The 24465-nt window shown below is 46.6% G+C and overlaps 1 protein-coding gene across 9 annotated transcripts; it reads right to left on the bottom strand.

Moving 5' to 3' along the window:
- Positions 1 to 701: 701 nt before the first annotated feature.
- On the bottom strand, positions 702 to 23698 carry LOC114769977 (sodium bicarbonate cotransporter 3-like). 9 transcript variants are annotated; one of them, XM_028963457.1, is made up of 27 exons: positions 23599 to 23692; positions 21321 to 21426; positions 14567 to 14642; positions 13983 to 14126; positions 13166 to 13304; positions 12846 to 13006; positions 11853 to 12041; positions 10776 to 11141; positions 8908 to 8990; positions 8583 to 8740; positions 8277 to 8364; positions 8051 to 8197; positions 7716 to 7819; positions 6941 to 7115; positions 6375 to 6508; positions 5959 to 6204; positions 5615 to 5720; positions 5383 to 5544; positions 5185 to 5298; positions 4923 to 5084; positions 4284 to 4535; positions 4067 to 4135; positions 3805 to 3978; positions 3599 to 3727; positions 2719 to 2816; positions 2102 to 2198; positions 702 to 1708 (listed from the first exon to the last, which is right to left on the bottom strand). In XM_028963457.1, the coding sequence occupies exons 2-27, from the start codon at positions 21354 to 21356 to the stop codon at positions 1655 to 1657; spliced, it is 3663 nt and encodes a 1220-aa protein (XP_028819290.1). In that variant the 5' UTR covers positions 21357 to 21426; positions 23599 to 23692; the 3' UTR covers positions 702 to 1654. The 9 variants fall into 9 exon arrangements, with proteins under 9 accessions (XP_028819290.1, XP_028819293.1, XP_028819291.1 ...); XM_028963460.1 differs by lacking the exon at positions 23599 to 23692 and adding an exon at positions 21876 to 21894; XM_028963458.1 differs by lacking the exon at positions 23599 to 23692 and adding an exon at positions 21743 to 21761.
- Between the last annotated feature and the right edge of the window lie 767 nt (positions 23699 to 24465).

Genomic DNA, 24465 nt, shown 5'->3' with positions numbered 1-24465 from the left:
TGTGCTACCTGCTGACATCTGCACACATTTTCACTTTATTACATCTAAATATCAATTATCTATCCCCAAACCATCTGGCTAACCCCACCAATGTACTGTGTTACATTTACAAGTTTTTTTTGTAAGAATAAAATCTGTCAACATATTGACATCCAATTGCTAATCTAATTTAAAAATAATTTAAATAATTATTATTGCTGTAGTATATCTGTTTAATTAGAGTTTCTGTTTGAATGATTCAATGCATTGTGTCACCGTGCTGATTAAAATATTTGACACTAATTAATGTCTGGTGGGTTTTCTGTTATGGAAGGACTGTAGGGGGAGATATAATGTGTGTGTGATGAACTTGTTCTTTAGCAACATGGCCTCACTCCTCCAGGGTTGCCAGCTTGTATGAATTCCCACCATCTCATAGTGAGGTTGTGTTAAGAGAAGGTATAAAAGCACAAATTTATATGTTGAAAAATGAAAATGATGTTTATATTTGTACTGTTTTCCATGAACAGTTGCACACAAAAATATCTATTTTTAGCATTTTTTAATGAACAAATATGGAGGGACTCAGATTCCCCCTCATTCTGAACAGTCAGTGGCACACTTCAAAATGATCTACAATGATTACAGTAGGTCTGGCCAGATGATTCACTGATAATATTTTCCAGATGAAATCATTGTTTTACTTCTAGTGTCAGATTATAATATTTCCCAGGATTTATTAGATTCTGCACTTCTAGTGTCCAGTCCCATCAGTTTGGAGGCCCAATCCTACTGCACACACATCTGATTGTGATAAAATGAGCAGACGACACACACTTCACCAGCGGAACACACATCGCATAATGACTGACATTGAACTAATACAAGTACATTCAGCAGAAACACGTTGAAGAGACATCCAGAGGCGCAACACAAGTGGTGACATTCACCTCAGGTGACCTCAGGTACATTAACATTCACTGCAGAACCTTCAACAGCAGAACCTCTGAGGATGACATGAACATCTGCTGTCCGAACTGAAATCAGATGAGATGTGTTGAAATGATCTACGCTACACAACTTCACAAGGCACACAGACCAAGACACAGCAATTAAAAAATGAAAAACTAAATGAGGGTCATATTACAAGATTCACAGATGTGAAAGTTGCACAAAATAATTTATAGGATCTCAACCAATCCACTTTTCTATTGCTTTATATAAGAAATTCTGTAAACATAGAAGCACATTATGTACGTATGTATAGCATAGAACTAGAACTGTGAAACACTGTGGTCCAGCCATCCCCCTATGTTTTAAAAGTGGCATCCATGAAAGTGATTAAAAATATATCATCATCATAAGGGGACACTGATCACATTCAGACTTCATAAATCAATAATACTAACAAAATAAAAATGTGATTTTTAAATATCATCTTTAAATATCATCTCTGATGAAATACATCTCTGGAAGCCCATGGCCACGCCTCTTTAGTTTGGCATCAGTGGGACGATGAGGTGTTGATTGGCTCACACAAACAAACCCTGCGAACTTTATTCAGTAGCACCTCCCAGCCACTGGGATGAGCCACCAGCGCAGAGTCCAGACTGGTCCCATAAACTCCACCCGGGTAAACCCCCCCAGCCGTCACAAGGAGGTTTCCTTATTCGACTCACGCCCGTGCTGCGGCTCCATGTTCACCCGGACACACGCCACCTTCTCCTGGCTGCGGAAATACAACATGGAGAGAGTTAATGTGTGTACTGTGTAAAGGAAGTATTGCATTTTCTCTACACAAGAGCTTGTAGAGCAGCGTTCACTCAGGACTGGGGATGGGTGGAGGTGCTGCACATCACTGCACAATGCTCAAAAATCAACTTTTAGTCTTTGTGTTTGAAATGCGCATCCCTTCTATTTACACAGTGATACTAACAGGGGTTCCAGATAAACAGTCATCATCATCATCAAGGTAAAAAGTAGATTTCAGGACTGGCCAATGCCTGTAACTTTATTAGAAAGGAGGCTTCATGTTGTGTTGTAGATGAAGGATGACTGATTATCAGACACAGAGTAGTGAGAAGCATCAGTCTACTGATCTACAGATACATCATGAACACACCGAAATAAAGAACCTGTCTGAGCTTCTGAGCATTCTCCACCGGACACTTTCACTTTTATTGATTTCTTCAGTGATATTAATGAAGGAGAGATCAGTGCTGCATGCAGGACACACACACACACACAGACCAACAAATTGATTCATTCTGTTAAACACTTATATGTCCTCACTGTAACATACAATAAAATACACTCTGTTCTATTAAATAGTAGTACAGAACTATATACTCATTTACATTTACAGCATTTATGAGACGCCCTTAACCAGAGCGACTTACAATGAGTAATGACAGGAACAGTCCCCCTGGAGACACTCAGGGTTAAGTGTCTTGCTCAGGGACACAATGGTAGTAAGTGGGATTTGAACCTGGGTCTTCCTGGTCTTATATATACCCTATATATACTCTCTACTAGTACAGTACTACACACTGTTCTATACTGTACTATACACTCAGTTCTATAGAGTGACAGTACTGTACTATATGTTGGTGTTGTATGGGGTTGCAGATGGTCCACCACTCCAAACTGATGACCAACACACACTGAACTCCAGTAGCTGGAGGGCAGACTTTAACTGGACATGCCACAATATAAAATGTAAGAGTCTCATGAACCAACCTTCCAGAGCAAGACTGGATGGGGATCTTTAGCAGATTTTCTTCTCCATACGTCGAGCCTTCAGCCTCCTCTTCCTCCTCCATCCGCCGCTGCTCCTCCTAAAGATGAAGATGTGGTCAGGAAATGAGAAAGACATTTTCAGAGATTTTAACCACCCAGTAATAAAGAACAATGCTCTATAAACCAGCTGACCATCAGAAGTAGATTTGTAGCTTAAGAGCACCAAAGAACAGCAGAAGAAATGAAATAAATGAAACATCCCTGCTAAATGCTACATGAATAGGATGCTTGTGTACAGTTTTTACTTTAAACATCTCTACGTTCTATGTGTTCATCCGATCATTTTCTTAGGTTGTACAAGAACAGCTCTCAAGAACACAGAGAACTACAATCAAGATGCTTCATGATGGAGAAGCAGTCATGGGGAACTGCTGTCTGATGGTGGTGGTGAGAAATCAGAACAAAATCAGAACGAAAGATGCTGATGTAGATACTGGTGATGGTAGGAGGGGTTTTCCTGTTTCAGGTCAGGGTGGGAGGGGTTCACCTGTTTCAGGTCAGGTAGGGAGGGGTTTTCCTGTTTCAGGTCAGGGTGGGAGGGGTTCACCTGTTTCAGGTCAGGTAGGGAGGGGTTTTCCTGTTTCAGGTCAGGGTGGGATAGGGGTTCACCTGTTTCAGGTCAGGGTGGGAGGGGTTTTCCTGTTTCAGGTCAGGGTGGGAGGGGTTCACCTGTTTCAGGTCAGGGTGGGAGGGGTTTACCTGTTTCAGGTCAGGGTGGGTGGGGTTTACCTGTTTCTTGTCTGGGTGGGAGGGGTTTACCTGTTTCAGGTCAGGGTGGGAGGGGTTCACCTGTTTCAGGTCAGGGTGGGGGGGGGTTTACCTGCTTCCTTTTCTTCTTGTCATCTTCTGTCTTTTTCTTGCTCTCTGGCATCAGATCATCCAGCCAACTCAACTCCCGCTTGGTAAAGAAGAAGTCTAGCAGCTTCCGTATGAACACCAGAGCGAGAACCTGAGCAGAGAATCAAGGAACCAAAGTTCATTCATAGCACAACAGTTAAACATTAGAACATGTGACGGATGACCAACCATCATTGGGAAAACGACAGCAGCAGCTGATGCTTTGATGCCCCACAGCAGAGCCAGGCAGGTGAGCTGCACCAGCGTGAAGATGTGCACCTTCCACAGGGGAACGTAGCGTAGGTAGATCAGATCTGGTTGGTGCTTTGCTGGCATTCCGAAGAGTTTGATCCGGTCAAAGAACTGACTCAGAGTAACAGAGAGAATGTGTGTGTGCAACAGAGCTGTGGGTAAACTGAATTGCAACGTTGAGGTGGGAGTTCCTTCTCACCTGAATGCCTTTCAAGGAGGACACACCCATGTAAAGGAAGACCCCATAAAGAACCGGCATTGGAATAAACTGAGAACAGAAGAATCAGTTCATATAACCCTTTTTACAGTCCATGGATTTATGAATCAGATGAAATGGAGAATCCTTAGCGGATTCATCTGAGAACCATCTAAGATGTAGAAATTGGAACTTGGTGTCTGGTGCTCTGAGGAGTCACCTTCAGTGCAGAGGTCATGAAGACCGACAGGCCCATCAGGACGAAGATCATCAGGCCGGTGACCCGCTGCTCTCGGATGCCCAGGAACTTTGGCTGCTCTCCAGGTGCAGAGCAACCAGACTCCACCTTTAGGCTGTTGACGTGGGAGATGGACAGTACCGTTGCTGCCACGAACCATGGCAACCCCATCACCGAGCAGACACCTAGCATCACTGCCACAATGAAGAGGTCCAGGTGATACCCACAGCCTTTCTGTACAAATATGGAGAAAATCACACTGATTAGCACTAATTATGAACATCTAATATCAGGAGAGAGAACCACAGTCATAATCCTCAATTACATTACATTCTATGTGAAAATGGCAAAAGGCGATAATAATTATTCAAAGCATTCTTCAGGTTATTATGGCTCATAAATCACATAAATATCATGATACTGATATGTTGAAATTACAACCCCATTTTTAAAATAATAAATAAAGAAATTAATTTCCACGTAGAGTGTCTCAAAAATCTGCTGAAATCTTGAAGGACAACACTGAAAATCTTTATGCCCAGAGGTGATTCTTTCAGGAAAATCACTGCATCTGCAATTACTTTCATGGAAAAATCATGGAAATTACAGCCATTTCTCCACCTTGAGTTTGTGCTCCTTCCGGTTGACAATGACTGCAGTTATCTGCTGGTCCATAAATATGAGGATGGTGCAGAGGAGTGCAGGAACCGACGCAGCTGGAACAGTCCACCACGGGTTCTCTCCCAGTGGGTCAATCAGCCACCCGCGGTTCTTGGAAGTCGGCTACAGAACAGGATGAATAAAAGGTAGCGGCATCAACTGTCACCGTCTCCGCTCAACTGCCTGGTTTCAGTGTGATGGATCAGCATTAGGATCTCCGTACCTCGAATCGGTCAGGGACGTGCAGTTTGGGGGTTGGGATGCCCATCAGAAAATCCACCAGGACCATAACCATGATGGTCAGAAACACAGCAAAGTCACTTATTGTGGCACGAACCTGCACATAGAAAGAGGAAGTCAGATAATGAGGTTATATGAAGGAAGATGGTGAGAACATGATGTGTCTTTACTGGAGCTGCACCTTGGTGGGGAAGTAACGTTCCGTTTTGAACTGTTTGAGGAAAGAGGAGAGCAGGAATGTGCTGAAGAACAGGATGATGGACCAGAACAGAACATCAGGGATGTAGGGGCCATGATGTCCACACGCTGAACCCACAAAATCTCCGCGTAATGCTTTACACATCTACACAAAGACAACAGGAGTTAGAGTGCAGATGTGTGGTGGTGTATGAGATTATGTGTGGGAGACACACCGAGATGTTGAGGCTGCTCCAGGGGATGGATGAAGATGTGTGGCCCGTCTGATTCCACACCTGCAGCGTTTCATTATAGACCACTGCAGGAGGAGCACACTGACATCTGACCAGTAGAAAGAGACATGAGACGTCAGAATAAAAAATTATGGATGTACAGAGAATGATTTTACTGATAAAATCGTGGTTTTCAGTGAGATTTTATTTGGCACTGTAGCTTTATTTTATATGAATATGGAGAAACATACATTTGGGGGTTATACATTTTGTAGGTTTCTGTGGGTTTTTTCAGGTTCAAGATGAGATAACAAGTGTTCATGCAGCAGGGGGCGCTGCACACTCACGTGTAGAGGGTCAGGTTGTCCAGGTTGTTGTGCTTGTTGACAGGGTAGAGCTCCCCCAGGTGGAAGAGCTTCTCCAGAGCCTCATAGATGAAGATGATGCAGATGAGGGCGGCGAAGGCCTCCTCTGTGAAGCGCGTGATGTAACACACCAGAGAGCTGGCGTCCGTGGCAACCAGCACCGCACACAGGAACGCCGTCCACAGGCCGATGCAGGTGCGCAGCGACAGGTACGACAGGCTGTAGTCACTGTGCATCATGGGAAATGGAGGCGAAGCTCTTTAACAACTCAGCATCTGAATGGAATTTCAACTGAGTAGATCACCAGTTTCATCGCATTTATATTTATATAAATGTACAAATTAAAGACTTATTTCATTATGTATAAAACCTTCAGAAGCCCCAGAGGAACCACTCACTTGCAGAACTTGAAAAGGATTTTCTCAAAGACCAGAACCGGCCCAGTGCTGCCCAGGATGGTGAGAGGCTGACCAGCGAACAGGGAAAAGGCCACGCCCGTCAGAGACGCGCCAAACAGAGACTCTATGGCGCTCTGGAGAGAGAACGCAGAATGTTTATATAGAGGACAATATGGAACTAAAAGAAGCCAGGAGCCGGTGGTGTTTACTCTCTATCATCAGAGTGAAGATGGTGAGTGTGAACAGGACACCGGAGAAGGTTCCAGAGCTAACAAAAGTGACAAACACACACAGTTTTAGATCACTTTTTCATATTTAATGAAATAAAGATCCTTTACAGTCCAGATGATTTTAATATTTTTTGGTTCTTGATACCCTACAAAACATTGGAACCCTTTTCAGGAACAGAACACTCACTCCACCGAACACACACAAATACACCCAGAGATGTGTTTATGTCCAGCAGACACCTGACCATCTCACCTCTGCCCTGACCACCTCCAGACATGCGTGTGGTCACGTCTGGAGGGCAGCATCACTCAGACAATTTCCTCCTGGTCACTTACAATGTTGCCTTTGGTGGCCTCCCCCAGCAGCCCCCCAAACGTGATGACAGGGGACATGCAGGCGCAGTAGAGGAACAGGATGGAGGCCAGACACTGCAGGCTGAGGGAGTCCCGGATGTCACTCCAGTAGAACGGAGCTTTGCGCTTCACGTCCAGGATAAGACCTCCAAAAATCCTACAGCAGGAGAGAGACACAGTAATAAGTAAACAGTGTGTGTGTGCGTGTGTGTGTGAGATTTAAGGCTGAATTTAGCCGCCCCGATGCCCAGTCCTTGAAGGAACGTTGGACACCATTGTGCTGATTAGCTTGTAATCCTCACGTGGGTCCGCAGAGCAAACATGTGCTGCCGGAGGCTTCATTCCAGCATCAGGCCCTGCACCCAGGTGGACAGGGTGGAGGCGTCAGGGTGCCAAATCACTACTGAACTACAGTAAAGGTAGAAGTAAAGACTGACCATCCATAAAAACATCTTCCCCAAAGTTCACGCTCAGGCTGCATTCAGACAAAGTTTAACCGTTGTTCCTCCAGACCTACATCACGTTCTTAAATAATACAGCGTATTGCATAAGATCCCAGCAGCCATCATGTGGAGATGAATTATGCAGCAGCTTCAGGTCCTCGTGGTTCTTATGGCAGCATTTTCCACCATTTAAAGAGGAGAACACGCCCTGAGCTCCGCCCTTTCAATAAACACGCTGCAGCACTGATTGTCCCTCAGTGTGTGTGTGTTTTGTTTGATGTCCTGTATCCATGGTGACGGGTTGGTGTACAGACCGTCCTGTCCTCTGCAGCTCCGGTCCAGTTTGGTGCTCATCCTCCTTGATGAGGTCGGCGGGTGAGGTCGACCCGTTGGCTTGAGGCGGCCTCTTCCTCTTGGTCTGGACGCAGGCGGGACAGCGAGTGAAATGGTGGACACTGCATTTTAACCACAGTCTGTTCTCACTCTATCATCACAATAATGTGATTTTAGTCTCCTTTGACAGCGTCCACAGCACAAGGCGGTAAAAGGTCCTTGACATGAAATGCTGTATGGGCAGTCTGGAGGAAATATGTTTCTCACCAGCACTGAATGAACTGTGTCTAACAGGCAGGACAGAAGACAGGCTGACCTGAGAAGGGACGCTCTTGGGAGGCTCAATTCGTATGGTGGGGTCCCATTCTCCAGGGGGCAGTACGGTCACCTGGTCCAGGAACTCGTCGATGCCAGACAGGAGATCTGCCCGGTCTTTCGCCTTGTAGGCCACATCATGGAAGATCTAATAGTCCCAGAGAGAGAAAGAGTGTGAAAAGTGAGTGTAAGACACACTTTGTGTTCTGACCGTGATTGTCTCGGACCTCGTCAGTCATCAGCGTTGCCATGGAGCGCCCGATCTCATGGTACTGGGACCCTTTACCACGAGGGCCCAGCAGAAGGAACAGGAACCTGAGTGGGCAGAGGAAATCAGCAACTCTGCAGGTTATAAAATAAACATCTCAATGTCTGGGCATTCATTAACATGAATGGTGGGGACAAGGGTGTCCATACCAATATCTAAATATTTATTTGTCCCCACCAATAATCCCCAGAAGAGATGGCAGCAATTGGATCTAGCATGGCTGTGAAGACAAACAGACTACATCTGTCCACAGCAGACTGGGTACCTGGTGGGCACAGGCACCTCCGTCAGACCACAGAGGAGAATGGCGGGGGACAGGCGCACAAAGGCAATGATCGGCTTCTCCAGGAAGTCCACCTCACCCACCAGCACGTTGGAGGCCTCTGCCCCTGGGGGGATCTTCTTCATGAAGTTGGTGTCCACCTGCAGGGTTTGGAGTCGGTTTTGTCACTACTGGATAATAGAACCTAAAACAGAAAACTACATTCCATTCTTTCAGAACTGCTGCTTCTTGGACCCTCTGCAGATGCAGGGTGGGACCTGAAGGACATGGTCTTCTTTAAAAACCTGGGTTCAGGACCTCTGGTTACCTGAGTGAAGGACTTGGATGGCCTGCGGTCGCCTTTGCCTCCGTCCAAGTTGCTGGGGACCGACTGTGCAGTGACCATGGGGCCTGTGGGACATGTCAAAGCCACACGGTCACTGGAGAAACCTTCTCCCATTCTCTGCCCCGCTTCCACTCAGCTGCATCCACACACATTCATGAGAAATGAAACATAGAGCAAAATAAAGCATTTCAGATGGAATAAACAGGTCCTTCAGTCCCCTTGTCTGTTACAGGATACGGGGACAGGGGTGCCGTGGCTGGCATTCCAGGCAAAGCCCCTGGTGTTGAGGGGGATTAGGGAGGCCTGAGCTCCCGCCGCGCTCCGTTCACACGGACGAGGACAGGAATGCTGCAAAACTTCAGGAGAGAACAAAGAGTTCCGTGTGACAAGTTCAGGGCGAGTAGAACCATACTGACCCTGTTACGTAATAACGACGGGACTCAGATCTTCTGGCCACACCAGATGACTTTTTTACAGGAAATATCAGCCGTTTTTGGCCTTAACCATGTAGCATTAAACAGAGGCTGATTTAATAAAAAATAAATCAATAAATCAGCAGTAATAACAATAAAAACCGAACAGGTTTTGTGTTGACTGTGGCCACCTACACAGCGCAGAAACCGAGCACTGCAGACTTTCATCTCTGTAAGAAGGTCACAGGCTCCCACACGCCCACGTTCTCTGTTCTCATGACTGGATGTGCCTCTTCTATAAATACGGGCCACAAGGCCAGGCAGTGGAGGGACTGGAACTGGCGTGGGCGCAGCCTGCCAGCGTCTGTCATGTCGTATTTTTAGAGCAGTTTCCCACGCAGACACGAACCTCAATCACAAGGACGTGGAGATGAAACTCCACCCTGACCAGGAGTTAAAGCTCAAAGACCACTGCGACCAAACTAAAACTGATAATGGAAAGTAAAGAGGTCTTCAGTCAGTGGTGAGACCCCATTAAGCCACATAAAGGCTGCAGCTGCGGAGTAGAGAAGAGAACGGGAGGCTTTAATGCACCTCAGACGGACACGGTTCTCTAATGCACCACAGAACATTAGAACAACACAAAAAAACAGACAGAATAAAAGGAGGGGAGAAGAGCAGCATGTGAGCATGCAGCAGCAGCATCAGAGGCATGGTAGTGAGGAAGAGAATTGGGGAAGTTGGAGGCCACACGTGAGGAAATGCAGAGAGAACGAAGGATGATAAAGGGTAAGGGAGCAGTGTGGAGAAGGAGAGATGAAAGGCGAGGCTAGGATGAAGATGATGTGTGGAGAATGTGTGACCAGGCTGCAATAACAGTGCTGAAGGTGATGATGAAGACAGGGGAAGGACAGTAGGACCCACATGCTGAAGGTGGTGCATAGAGCAATGAGTGATGAAGATGATGGTGCATGCTGCTATGAGGGTTGAAGAATAGGTGATGATGAAGATGAGGATGCTCAAGGTGGGCGGAACTGCATGCTGCCATGCTGTAGTGATGGTGGTGAAGATAATGGTGGTGATGAAGATGCTGAAAGTGGGTTGAGCTGCATGCTGCCATGCTGTTGCGATGGTGGTGATGAAGATGCTGCTGGTGGGCGGAGCCTTATGCTGCCATGCTGTAGCGATGGTGGTGAAGACAATGTTGCCGATGAAGATGCTGCTGGTGGGCGGAGCCATATGCTGTCATGCTGTAGTGATGGTGGTGAAGATAATGGTGGTGAAGAAGATGCTGAAAGTGGGCTGAGCTCCATGCTGCCATGCTGTAGCGATGGTGTTGATGAAGATGCTGCTGGTGGGCGGAGCCTCATGCTGCCATGCTGTAGCGACGGTGGAGGCCGGCACTCACTCACGCTGGCAGGTCACACAGATATTTGCCTTCAGGGGGCAGTAGCCCCAGCTGGGCTCTCCGTTGGTCCGATGCCTCCTCGTCCTCGATGGGGGGCACGGATCTCAGCGTCTCCTCATCCTCCAGCTCGTCTGTAGGAGGTGACACCACCACCTCGGGGATGTGCAGCTGGGGGGGCGTGGCCTGTAGGGCTCCGACGCCGGGGGCATGCGAAGGCCCGTTGTGTTTCCGTGACGATGGGGGTGAGCTCTGGGGGGTGGGGACGGGGGAAGGGGATGGGGAGGGGAGCAGGTGGTTGAGCAGAACAGACACACGAGACTCCCGTCTCTGGGACAGGCTGGAGGTCGAGACACCCGGCTTTAGCAGGGAGTGGCGAGAGGCCGACAGACCTTCCCCTGCCGAGAGGAAGTGGGGAGAAATGGGAAGAGAACAGGAGAATAAACCAAACGCAGAACAAGAACAGGAGAGTTAGGAACATTCCCTTACATCATACAGAAAGGGACCATCTAAGTGTGTAAAGAAGAACTGGTGGAAGAACTGGGTGTCGGTCTCTCCCAACCCTGTGAACTAATGAATGATCTACAAGTAAAAGTCTACAGAAAGACAACAATATTGTATAGTATCTTTCTCTACAATGTCAGTTTTATTATTTGTTTTTGCTATATTAACTAAACCGCCGGTGGTTGTAGTTGTAGAGTTGTAGAATAGAAGTAAAAGGCAAAATGCACCATCCAATGAGCCCAGGGGAAGCGGGATAATGTAACCACACAGGCCAATCCACTTCTGTCTGACAAAAGCATGCCTCCAATCACACCACCAAAGCCATCAAAAGCCATGGCCAGGAGTCTGACTGCATGCAGTTGAAGGGTTAAACGCAGCAGAACACACTTCACGTGAACACACACCAGAACCAAGCAGCCCGCACAACATACAACACTGAGTACCCCACACTACAAACACCATGTCATCTGCTAGGTCAACAGGAAGCGTTCTGCACCCCAATTTTTTTTTTGGTTTCTACTTACAGTTTCTACAAGTCTGTACTGGAGAACAGCGAGTCCCAGTGGAGTAAGAGTAAAAAATGGGAGTGCAGAGAAAGATCTCACCGTTGCGCTCCAGTAAAAGCGTCTCGGAGTGTTTCTTGCCTATGTCAGCGATGGAGCGCACCAGCGGGATGCGGTTGCTCAGCTTGCGCTCGTTCTGGTGATGGTGTCTCTTCAGCATGGCCTCCCTCACCTTCTGCCTCAGAGCATTGTCCAACTGATCCGACGCCACCATGCTGTCAATCAGCATGTCTGAAAAAAAACAAAGAAAAAACGCACACATTCACACACACACCTGAAAATCCAGACTGTCCTATTGTGCCATGGGAACCAGCACCCAGCATTCAGCACCTACAACCCAGCACCCAGAATTCAGCACCCAGCATTCAGCACCCAGGACCCAGTGCCCAGCACACAGAATCCGGCGCACAGATTCCAGCACCCAGCATTTAGCATTCAACGGCCAGAACCCAGCACCTAGCATCCAGTGCCCAGAACCCAGCGCCCAGCATCCAATGGCCAGAACCCAGCACCTAGCATCCAGTGCCCAGAACCCATCGCTCAGCATCCAATGGCCAGAACCCAGCACCTAGCATCCAGTGCCCAGAACCCAGCGCCCAGCATTCAGCGGCCAGAACCAAGCATCCAGCACCCAGCACTCAACGGCCAGAACCCAGCACCTAGCGCCCAACATTCAGCGGCCTGAAGCCAGCATCCAGAACCCAGCACTCACCGCCCAGAACCCAGCACCTAGTGCCCAACATCCAGCACTCACAGTCCAGCATTCAGTGCCCAGATCCCACTGCTCAGAACCCAGTGCCCAGCATCCAGCGCCAGCACTTAGAACCCAGCACACAGTGTATAGAACCCAGGCTATATGAGCACATAATGTGAATCAAACTATATAATCTAACTATATAATAAAAAGATTGTATTCATAGTTGGGGGTCCTAGTGAACCAGAACTGATCACTTCATTGATGGTAACTTGAAAGTGCGTCTGCCAAATGCCTTAAATGTAAATGTAAATATAAAAAATAAGACACAGACTCGATACCTGCAATGTCCTCGATGGAGTCGGCCCGCATGTCCAGCATGACCGTGCCGTTAAGGATGCACGAGCGGAGCTCAAACAGGCTGTGCAGCGAGAGAGTTGCTACATAGGGTTTACTCCACCTCTCTCCACCGTCCTCTACATCCTCCTCGAACTTCAGCCACCTAGGAGACCAAGACAGGAGGAGGAGGAAAGAGGAAGAGGACGAGGAGGTGGAGGAGATCTTTCACATACAGAACGTTGCTCCATTCACCAAGAACCAAATTATCAGACACAGGTCATTATGTATTTCATCTTTAAGAGCGTCTGTCACACACACTGACCTGGCCGTCTCCCTCCACTCGGTGCTGTCCCCGTCCCTGAAAGACAGCTCGTCCAGCTCAGTGAACAGGTCATGGGGGGTGTGTTCTACATCATCATCCTCTGTACCCAGAATGAACTGCACACGCTGAGAGGGAGTGTCTGAAGTTCAAGGGTCAGTGTCAGGCTGCTCATCACCAGAATATTTTAACACATAAACACCTGCACCATTATGAACGGAACCGCTCACTGCCATTTTCACACTGAGTGACACATTTTCTAAATGTGTGATCAGTCTGTCAAAACTGGTAGTGTCAATTTAGAATTGATGAAATACAAAAAAAGGAATTTTAAAGTGATATGATAACCAGTTTACCCACGTCACATGGCTGTAGTATTATATTTAGGGACCAGATAATGATAGTAAAATACATCACATCCACCAGATCGGTGTGGCTGTTCCTGGGTGTGGTGGGGTTCAGGAGTTCAGATGATGAAATATGTTATTTAGCCTGAGTTCTAATAAACAAATCCTCTAATGGCATCAATACGTAATTTAATTAAATTCTTATCTGATTAAAAAGACAGGCCAGGAACCGCTACTGGTTTCCAGCGCTGACTTCTTATTCTGATGAGGAGCGATGATGCTGGTTGAGCGTCAGACGCTAATAAGATCAAGATGTGGATGAAACACTCCTCCTCTGGCCGACTCTAATTGGGCCTGCTTTACTAGAGCATGTTACTAAATTATTATAATAATTGTATTTCCTTTTGGAGCTCCAGGACCTGCAGGGACGGAGGAGCACGGCAGTGGTGAATAAGTGCAGGTGTTGGTGTTACCGTATGTAGGGGAGTCTCTCCCAGCCTCGGTGTCCGAGTCTTTCTCCCTCCTCTTGCGATGGTGTTTGTGGCCGCGGTGGCGGTGCCTCCGCCGGCCCTCCCTGCCCAGAGGAACGTGGACCCCCACATACACCGCCCGGTGACCTGAGACAACAGGACCGAGACGTGGGAAGCAGCAGGAGAAGGAAAGCGCCTCTGAAATCCAGGCGACCCACAGCCCTGGCAGCCAGACACTGTGAGATGTTCCTCATCCCACCCCCAGTTCTTTCCGCTCTGTCTCAATTCAGCGTCCCACTGACGCTTCTGGGCAACGAATGCAAGTTAAATAGTGAGTAACTGCACCTCCAAACCAAGTAAAAGCACCACCCAGGTCCACAGATGGAGAACCAGATGATAAACCAGGATGTTTTAATGTTTCAGAAGAAAGATGGACTGATTACACAACTATGAGGGGATCATCAGCCAGTCATGGAGAAGGACAAGGATGGTGTTCATCTCCAGGAGATCTACTGATAACTAATCACCACACATCAGCAGTCATCCCATGTTCATGCACACAGACAGACACTCTGTATGCTACTCACTCTCCTCCGTGTCGTAGTTGGTGTGTGTGGAGAAGCTGGTCTTGCCGTAGTCGATGACGGCCTCCTCTGTGTTCTCCTGAAGACACAAAACACAGACTTCTGGAGCGTGAAACAAGTAGAAACAAATGATCTAATAGCAGGACACCTCGATACAGAAAACCCTTCAACAAGAAGGTCTTCATCATTGCTTCATCTACTGTACTCATGTACACTGGGTCATATTGTTCTGAACATGATTACAGAAAGAGCTGGAATGAATGCATCTAGAAACCCTGGAAAGCATTTTTTTACCCATTAGCCCCAGCACCCTACACTGTGTGGTCGGAACTGACTGTTTTATTTTATAAGTGTGCTCCAGGGTGACACGTCATTATACGTTGTGGTTAATAAGGGACATTCTGAAAGAGCATCTGTCAAATTGCATCAGGTCCAGATGTGTAGATCCGTCACCATGCGGTTGAACTGAATTGTGACATTTTCAGGAGACTAGAAGCTCATTAGTGGTGGCAGCAGAACATCCAGTGTCTCCACTGGGAGGGACGGAAGAAGTGAGAGAAACGTTCCCATCCCGGATAACACATCGTCCAACGTGAGAATGCCGGCGGTGACCTGTGCCCAACTCACAGAGACACACTGTGCATGGTGTCAGCAGTGCCGTGGGTCCATGATCAGTTCTGAAATCTGAGCCGCATTAGATGTTTACATCATGTACATGACAGTACATGTACGTTTCCTCCTGACTGCAGTCACATCAATCCAACAGCCACTGCACTGATGACAGGAATCTTAATTCAACATTTCATCTAAAACATTCTCACAACACCCATCTGGAAATGGAACCCACAGGGACCTTCAACCACTAGGGCTGTGAAATGAGGTTCTAAGAAGCCAACATCTGTACTGAATGCATGTAGTTACCAGGGGTGTGTGTGTATGTATGTGTGTTTGTGTGTGTGACCTCTGTTTTGGAGAACGGGTTAAGAGACAACGGTTGGACAACTTCCTGTTTCCTGTTTCTGGTGCTGCTTACGGCTCCCTCACTTATAACTGCCGCTACCAGCGCAACCCACCGAGCTAATTAAACTGGGAATATTTAGGGAATAGCCCTCTCCTGGTTCAGGTCATATTTGACTGATCGGTATCAGTTTGTGGACATGTGACAGTAGAGTGGAGTTGGCTATTTTCCTTATACATGTAACCTTTAAGTCATGTTATTCACAAACACAGTATTAATTAAATGTCTGAAGGACATTGGACAGTGGATGCTCATCAACATTGTTCCGTTAAACCATGATAAGACGGAAGCTCTTGTACTCGGGCCTCGTGCAGTAAGACCTATGCTGTCTGACTACATCATAACTCAGGATAGCCTTTCTATCTCACCAAGTACAGAAGTAAAGGATCTAGGTGTCCCTATTGACGCAGGTCTCTCATTCGATTTGCATGTAGATAATATCACTAAGATAGCATTTTTCAACTTAGAAATATTTCAAAGATAAGAAACATGATCTCAATGCACAATGGAGAAAAGTTGGACCGCGTCTTTCTTACATCAAGGTTAGATTACTGCAACGCATTACTGTCTGGATGTTCTAGTTGGTGCATGAGTAAACTCCAGCTAGTACAGAATGCTGAGTTCTAACTAGAACTAGGACATTTCACCACATCACCCCAGTCTTACAATCACTGCACTGGCTACCCATCAAATTTACGACTGACTACAAAATCCTTCTTTTGGCCCATAAAGCCCTTAATGGTCTTGCCTCACAGTACCTGAGTGAACTTTTAGTTATTTACGATCCGCCACGGCCCCTGCGAAAAACAGGTGCGGGCCACTACTGGTACCCAGAGTATAGAAGGTCACAGCTGGGAGCAGATGCAGAACACAGGGTGGTACCCTAGTGGGTAACACACTCGCCTATGAACCAGAAGACCCAGGTTCAAATCCTACTTACTACCATTGTGTCCCTGAGCAAGACACTTAGCCCTGAGTGTCCCCAGGGGTGGACTGTCACTGTAACTACTGATTGTAAGTCGCTCTGGAGAAGGCCGTCTGGTAAATGTAAATGTTCTCCTATTGAATTTTCCGGTCACTGTTCGGGACTCAGTGTCTCAGTGTCTCAGTGTTTAAATCTAAACTGAAAACACATCTGTTCACTCTGGCCTTCTGTTAAAGTCCCAGACACAGTGTCAATTATTAAGTCCACTTTATTACACTCTCACCTGTCAAATTCACCTTAGTTAGGCTGTCCTAGTTAGGGTACCAGGCCACTATTACCCAAAGGTACCACTATAACCACGTATTTCTGTACCAGTTGTACAATGCCCTCATCTGCCGCTGCTTCTGTTAGTTTTCTCCAAGGCACTGAATCGAGACCACCTCCAGAGTCCAGTGAAGAGACCACCAGAGGGATCCTGGTTCCTGGCAATCATTTTTTGATGAGACAACAGAAACGTACCAGAGGGTCATCACCGCCAGCACCATTGTAATGGCTAAAGCTTCAATTTCACTCTACCCTGGAAGGGGGTCACTCTCTGTATTACTCCTTCCCAAGGTTTCTTCCTTGTGTGCAGAAGGGTCAGGTGTGGGTGTGTCAACTGTAGAGTCTGTCAAAGCCCATTGAGACATACTGTATATGATTTTGATTTTCAATTGTTGTTGTGTGTGTGTGTGTGTGTGTGTGTGTGTGTGTGCGCACCTGGACTGATGACCACCTACAATGTGGGTCTGAAAAAAGGTTAGAGGGCGCTGGAAGGTCACTCCTGTAACGGAACCCGTCGAGGTTTGGAGTCGTGCCACATGACATCATGTGGACCATCTGCTCCACTGTGGCACAATAGGCACGTTGGCATCGTCCGAACTGTCACCTGCTTCAGGTTTCAGAGTATCATCTGTGTGCCAAACCGGCCAAATCTAAAAAAAAGAGGCGTTGCCCATGCCATCCAGTCTGAGAGAGAGCAGTCGTGTGTGTGTGTTTGTATCTCAATGATTCACTGCTCTGTAATCTGCTGTGTACGTCTATGTGGTCTTTTTGAAGAACAGCGCCATGCTGATATCACAGGAAGCAAGCGGCTGCTCATTTACGTGTGTGTGCTATTTATATAGATGTGTATTTATATGCATTATGAGGATGCTTGAGTGGGAGGAGTATTTATGTATGGCTGTGATTTTTTATTTTTTTTTGTCCGTTGGTCTGAATGTCCTCCGTGTGTGATTGGCTGTGTAGAAGTCTATGTGTGTGTCCAAGTGAACACCTGCAGAGCAGCAGCATCTGTATTTCCTGTCATTAAAACTCATACCAACACACAGGTTCTGAAAGCTCCTAGTAGGATCTTCATCCAACAGGGAATAAATATCACAGAAGCTGTGAACATCGAACTCACATGCTAGAAACCGGAAAATACAGCAGCACACAGATTTTTAGGGTGGAGAATATGATCAGTCATGTCTTCATTTTCCTGAACTATTCCCTTCCTTCCCCACGGTCGATGGGAATGTTTGAGCGAAATCCAGGGTTACCATGGACTGAAATAAAACATTTCCACCACCCTTCTGATGCTGCTGCTGATATGATCCCTCTGCCAGATCCGCTCCATTCCAGGCCAACAGAACTGACGTCAGCAAGGCTAGGGCTCTAAACACACAGAGCCGTGTGTTCCCTGAATAGTGGCTCTAGAACGCAACCAGGAACCTGCATTCTGAGGTACATCCTGGAGATTTTACCACCTACATTCAGCTAGAAATGTTTTCTATCTTGAGCAGGTTTCTGTAGAAAAAATGATGAAATGCATGTCACCAGTTTATAATGGAACCCATTCACTTATTTTGACTAGAAAGGAAACAAGCAGGATTCGAAGTAAAACTGAATTTACATCATGACAAGGTCCTCCACTCTACTCTTATATGACATACAGGGATTATTAAATGAACCCCCCTGAACACCATATGCATTTTTGTAGTAGAAAAGTAGAAAAATTGATGGGATGCATCATTACGAATCGGTGCATTGATAATCGTAATGAAATCGAATAGTGAGACCAGTGAAGGGTCACACCTCTAGTGGATTGATGACACTGAATTGTCTGTAGGTTAGGGTTAGGGTTGGTGTTCACTGAGTAGTGAGTATGATAAATACATTTATATTTACAGCATTTATCAGACGCCCTCATCCAGAGTGACTTACAATCAGTAGTTACAGGGACAGTCCCCCCTGGAGACACTCAGGGTTAAGTGTCTTGCTCAAGGACACAACAGTAGTAAGCAGGATTTGAACCTGGGCCTTCTGGTTCATAGACGAGTGTGTTACCCACTAGGCTACTACCACCCAGACAAATACATGCTCACTTATTTCTAATTTTCTCTAAAATGCACAGAGATGCAGTCAGACAGCATATCAAGTAATGGAGAATGAAACACTGTGAGGGACTGTGTAATTAATACAGGTGTGAACCTTCACTGGTCTCTTGATTTGATTAGATTATGATTAGTGCTGCACGATAAATCGAATTGCAATCATAATCGCGATGTCAGTCTGTGCGATTACATGAACGCAAAAAGCTGCGATTTAAATGATTAGTACATGGATTGGATCGGCAAAATATCCGATCCATTCTCTCATTCTCTCAAAGTTTGCGAGTCTCACTTCAGTCGGATGTGACGTATTTGGTCACATGACTTTCAATTCGGAGACATATGGTTAGACGCCGCATGACGCGCTGCTTCGTACGTCAACGTCGCCGCCATATTGCGATAGGCGCTGCTGTGGTGTGAAGCATATACATGTCTATGGAGAGAAGTGCATAAAAATGCCTCACTCTTGTGCTGCTTGGGGCTGTACAAACCGCTGTACGCTCCAAACCAGATCCCGGGGGATTACATTTGATAGGTAAGGCTGGGCAATTGTTTTGAATATATTTGGCCATTATAAAATCCCCGTTTTATCTAAGTCTTAACCTTAGCTAAGCTAGGCTAAGCTAGCAAAGCTATGCATTCCTGTGTTCAAGTCAGCCTCCAAACAACGTTTTGGCTAAACGTAGGCATTAACTATTTAGACTGTTCTTAGCTGTTTAGTTAACTTTTCTCAAACTTTGAAGGTTTCCTAAAGAAATTCACCAAATCTTAACCTTAGCTAAGCTAGCAAAGCTATGCATCCCTGAGTTCAAGTCAGCCTCCAAACCACATTTTGGTTAAACGTAAGAACTATAATACGGGATTTTATAATGGCCAAATATAATCAAAACAGTTGTTTAGCCTTACCAGGGTTTGTCGTTCGACAGTAATGTAAAAGATTTTTTTGTGATTTATTTAATTTTGTAGAATATTGTATTTTGAAAGCACTGTGCATTTCAGGTTATAAGTAGTTTGCATTTTTCACTTTGAAATTAAACATTTTACTATTAGTATGCGACTTTTCATTGATATACAAGCAAGTGTCCTTTATCATATCGCAATCGCAATATTGATCTCAATAATCGCAATATGTCTTTTTCCCCAAATCGTGCAGCCCTAATTATTATTATCAATAGCTCGATATCGATGTGTGGACGCTTTGATTTACTACAATGATCAGAAAAACTGTCTGTGTTCAGTCCGCACTATCCCGGACGCCACAAATGGCAGAAAAATATGGAATCAGATTTCGCCAAAATTCGCTTGTGAGGGCGGGGCTTTGCCTCATTGGCCAGCAGATATTTGAGTGACAGCTCAAGGCAGCTCATGACAGCTCATGTAATCAAAAACATATGTTGTCAAAATTCCAACCTCTTATTTTACATTTTACGCGCAGATGGCACTACTTTTTTAGAGAAAATTTTTATACCGCCCCCAGAAAATCAGCAAGTAGCGTCATTATGATGTAATCGATTATGTTTTGCACTGCATCGCTCCAATATCATCCACATCTGCATCGCGATGCATCGATTATACAATTAATTTCAACACCCCTAGTAATTAGTGCATCTTTTGGAGACCACAGGGGGATCTATAGTCTCATGGCTCCATCTAGTGGTGCTTCCATATATAACACTCGGTGTATTTCATCTGATTTACATAGTGTATATAACTGAAGTGTCTAGCTCTTCTTCCTTTCCTGGTGGTGATCGAGCAGTCAGGACAGCGCAGGACCTAAATCCTGTCGCAGCTCAAGCTGATCCTTGACGTGGATTATCTGGTAACCCCAACATAAACCAGCCACACCAGACGCTCATCAATATCCTGTCCTTCCATCGCTAGCCAATCATCATCATCGCTGAGCATGTGAGAATTCAGATCACAACCAAATACTGCTCAATAGCATAAATAAAATCTTAGCTGCCATATTTAACTATCATTATTTAAAAACCATGTCTCATATTTCACTATTTTCTGCAGATGAATGACATAACACAGATAATATTTTGATGGTTATTAAGAATTTATGCAGACATCATTTGAGCCTGTCTTATATTCTGCCATCAGTACAATGATACAATCACATGACTACAGAACTGCAATCCGATTGGTCGCAAAAACTGGTGCTTCTAAAAGAAAAGCGTCCCAGACAGTGTGATGGAGAAGACACCTGCTACATGTTCCTTCTGAGAGACAAAAAATATCTTTACATTCCATACACACACACACACAGACACACGCACACACACACACTTACAAGAAGACACTGGACACCTGCTACATGTTCCTTCTGAGGGACAAAACATATCCTTGCATTCCATACACACACACACATACATACAGAGATGCAGAGCTGTGACTCACCCTGAGTGCATGTTCTCCCTCACTGTCTCCCTCCATCAGGGCGAGAACACGGTGGCGCCGTCACCGTCAACCTTCCCTCCTGTTCCTACTGCATACGATCCCGCCACTGCACATGTGTGTGTGTGTGTGTAAGCGAAAAAGAGAGAGAGAGAAAAGCAATGCAGCGTCACTCTGTGACTCTGGAACGCCCCTCTCTCTCTCTCTCTCCCACTGCCTGCCTGCCTGCCTGTCTGTGTGTGTGTGTGTGTGTGTGTGTGTGTGTGTGTTTATACATCGAGAGCTCTGCCTTAAAAGAGAGCTGCTGTGACAGACCAGCCTGCTGTTCTCAACCAATCACTTTCACCATGAATATTTCATCCTGACACACAGGGAGGGAGGGACACACACACACACACACAGATATATGGTAATGGGGACACTACCCCTCCATCTATCTATGAGCCTGTTTCCCTTCTCCTCCTCACTTCCTCTGGATTCTTGATCTTGGCCAAGGTCACCAGCTCCACCCTCCTTCTCCAGCAGGGGCGCCAGGCAGGAAGGAGCGACACCACTTACAATCACAGGGAACCAGGACCCCGTCCCTATGCTGCTCCTGGTCGCCTTGGCAACAACAGTTCCTGTATGGACGTTTGCTGACCACCTGTCTGGAGAATCAAGACATCATTCAAATCACAATTCCAATCAGATTGTCAGGAACCGTGGTGGTCACATGACCTTCAGGTCCTGAAGGTCAGAGACGTTCCGCAGGCATTCATTATCAGGACAGCAGTACGTGAGACTCGATCCTACCAAACATACCAAAGTAAAACACTGGATCTTACAGAACCCTGTCAGTTAAACAGCAGAAACCTGCAGAACCACACGACACATGCCCCTGCAGAACCTGCCACCAATCCACCTCCACAGTATCAGAGCTGGAGCTGAATCTAAGCTTGTGCACATTCCGACCTCTACTGGCAAAAAGGCGTCATTACAGGAAATGATCAGTGGAATTTGAGGTTTCATTTGAGGATGAATATGATCAACCAGAACCTTGTTAGGGAATTAGGAGGTCACATGGTTGTTGGTGTAGATGGGAGAACCTCAGTGAAGATGAGGTGAAGGGTTACACCACATGACAGAGATTCCCATTGCCTGTTAATGCCGACGGCTAACCAGATTAGAAGAGGGATTTCTCCTTCGCCGTAATTTGATTACACTTCCAGACACGGAAGAGACGATGGAGATGCTCACTTCCACACGTCTGAAGACTGGATTTACTAATTTAAACTAATATTGAAGAAAATGGATATAGATCTTTATGATATTCAAAACCAATTAAAAAAAAGTATTCATTCCAACCAGATGCAAATGTCTCCACCACAGTCCATCGAACCTTACAGCCTGTCTCCAGAGCAGATCCTGAGGACTATGGATGAAACCAGAGATGATCAATGACGATTCTAGCAGCTTCTCATACACAATAACAAATCTTCAGCGGAGGGCATGGCCTGAACTGTCTGGATTTCACTTCACTGTGTATCACTGTGAATACTTATTTATTACTGTGCTTTTTCATTCTAAATCCACATCTGAACCGAGCTGGCATAAATAATACGATACAGTTATGGAGGAAAAGTGAAGTTCTTACTAAGGACAAAACTGAACTGGACTAAGCCCTAAACTAAACCCAAGCCAATTACCAGCATTTACAAGGCTCTGGAAACTCTAGCATGACCTCTGACCCAGACGCAGACCCAGTTGGTTAAAAGAACGTGTGACAGTTTAAATCTGCGCATATTTCTATCAGCAGATCTGTCTCATTTGCACCCGTTTGCAGAATTTGATCACGTCCACATGACACTGTTATGTCACTGTTCCTCTGTAGGGCGGGGCAGGTGTGACGCTGGAGGACAGTTGTGTGGATGGAAGGGTGGCCGTAGCCTAGTGGGTAGGATACTCGGCCACTAACCCTGAGTGTCTCCAGGGGGACGGTCCCTGTCAATGCACAGAGGAATTAGAAAAGCCGCTGTCACCACTGAACCGGACAGAACAGGAACCCTCCAGATCCAGAACAGTCCCATTCCTTGCTTTCAGGTTATTCCGGGTTGAACGGTGTCAGGCGACAGCGTCACTCTAATGGAACGTCTGACACCGGAACACGGTGAGGGACGCCACCAGCAGCAGGAGTGTCAGAGCAGATCAGCTTGGAGGGACACTGCATCTCGCTCTGAGTAAACTGGACAAATGCGCAAAATACGAATTCACACAAAACCCCCAACACGTGACTCTTACTCACGTTTCTCACGAGCGGAGTCAGCTGTTGGTCTTCTTCTGTCATTTCGTCACCTGTCGCCTTCTGCATCGCCACCCAGCTGGACGCTCCCGCTCCTTTTCTATAAGCTCCGCCCACCCACGGACTGACCCGCGGATCATCCAATAGCGCAGCACCTCCGAGTCAAAGTAACCAATAACAGCGGAGAGGACGGCTGTCGCCGTGTGTCGCGTGTGGCTGGCTGTTGGGGTGACAAATAACCGATGGATCAATCATCGAACGTCAGTCATACAAACCAAAATCTATAATTAGATTTTACCACAATATATATATAGGCACACACGTGCAACTATTCATACGTATGCAGCAACATATCGATCGTAATTTAAAATAATATATTCATGTTTAAAACTGAAAAGCAGGTGCACTCTGCCAGGTGAACAGCAGGTGGCAGTGTCGTCTGTGGAACGGGAAGTGAGGCCACCACCGCCCCGGTGATGCTGGCGCTGGTGCTGCGAGGTTCGCTCATTTCGTGACTGTCCAGATGCAGGCTCCTGTCCCCACGCGTGTTCTCTGCATGCAGCAGCGTTAGCACCTTCCAGACGTCTCTCTGATAACCCGCCTCAACACCCGACAGGCCTGCGGTCGTGACGCCTGCGTGGCATACGGCGCGGATCAGGCGGCAACGTTGGTGGGGGTCGGCCTTAAAATAACCCCCCCAAAAGGCGAATCGCGCGGAGAGGTGGGAGAGCGAATCTCTCGCCTCCTTAATTGTGGCCCGACTCGGATCGGCGAGGTGCGGAGCCCATTAGCACCGTGCCGAGACGGAACGGGAGGGAACGCCTCCGCACGACCACCGGAACCCGGATGAACCGGCACAACTCCGGCAAA

This window comes from Denticeps clupeoides, chromosome 20 (assembly GCF_900700375.1).
Source record: "Denticeps clupeoides chromosome 20, fDenClu1.1, whole genome shotgun sequence".
NCBI lineage: Eukaryota > Metazoa > Chordata > Actinopteri > Clupeiformes > Denticipitidae > Denticeps > Denticeps clupeoides.
Note: the sequence above shows the minus strand (reverse complement) of the source record. Positions and strands in the feature narration are given on the sequence as shown.

What these genes read in the sequence shown, in the direction of transcription:
- LOC114769977 (XM_028963455.1), bottom strand. Translation starts at nt 23,664, where the DNA reads ATGCAGAAGGCGACAGGTGACGAAATGACAGAAGAAGACCAACAGCTG. An exon ending in GAGTGGAGGGAGACGGCCAG is followed by an intron (nt 13,007 to 13,165) that starts GTCAGTGTGTGT and finishes TTGGTCTCCTAG; the next exon opens with GTGGCTGAAGTTCGAGGAGG. An exon ending in CCTCCTTGAAAGGCATTCAG is followed by an intron (nt 3,979 to 4,066) that starts GTGAGAAGGAAC and finishes ACTCTGAGTCAG; the next exon opens with TTCTTTGACCGGATCAAACT.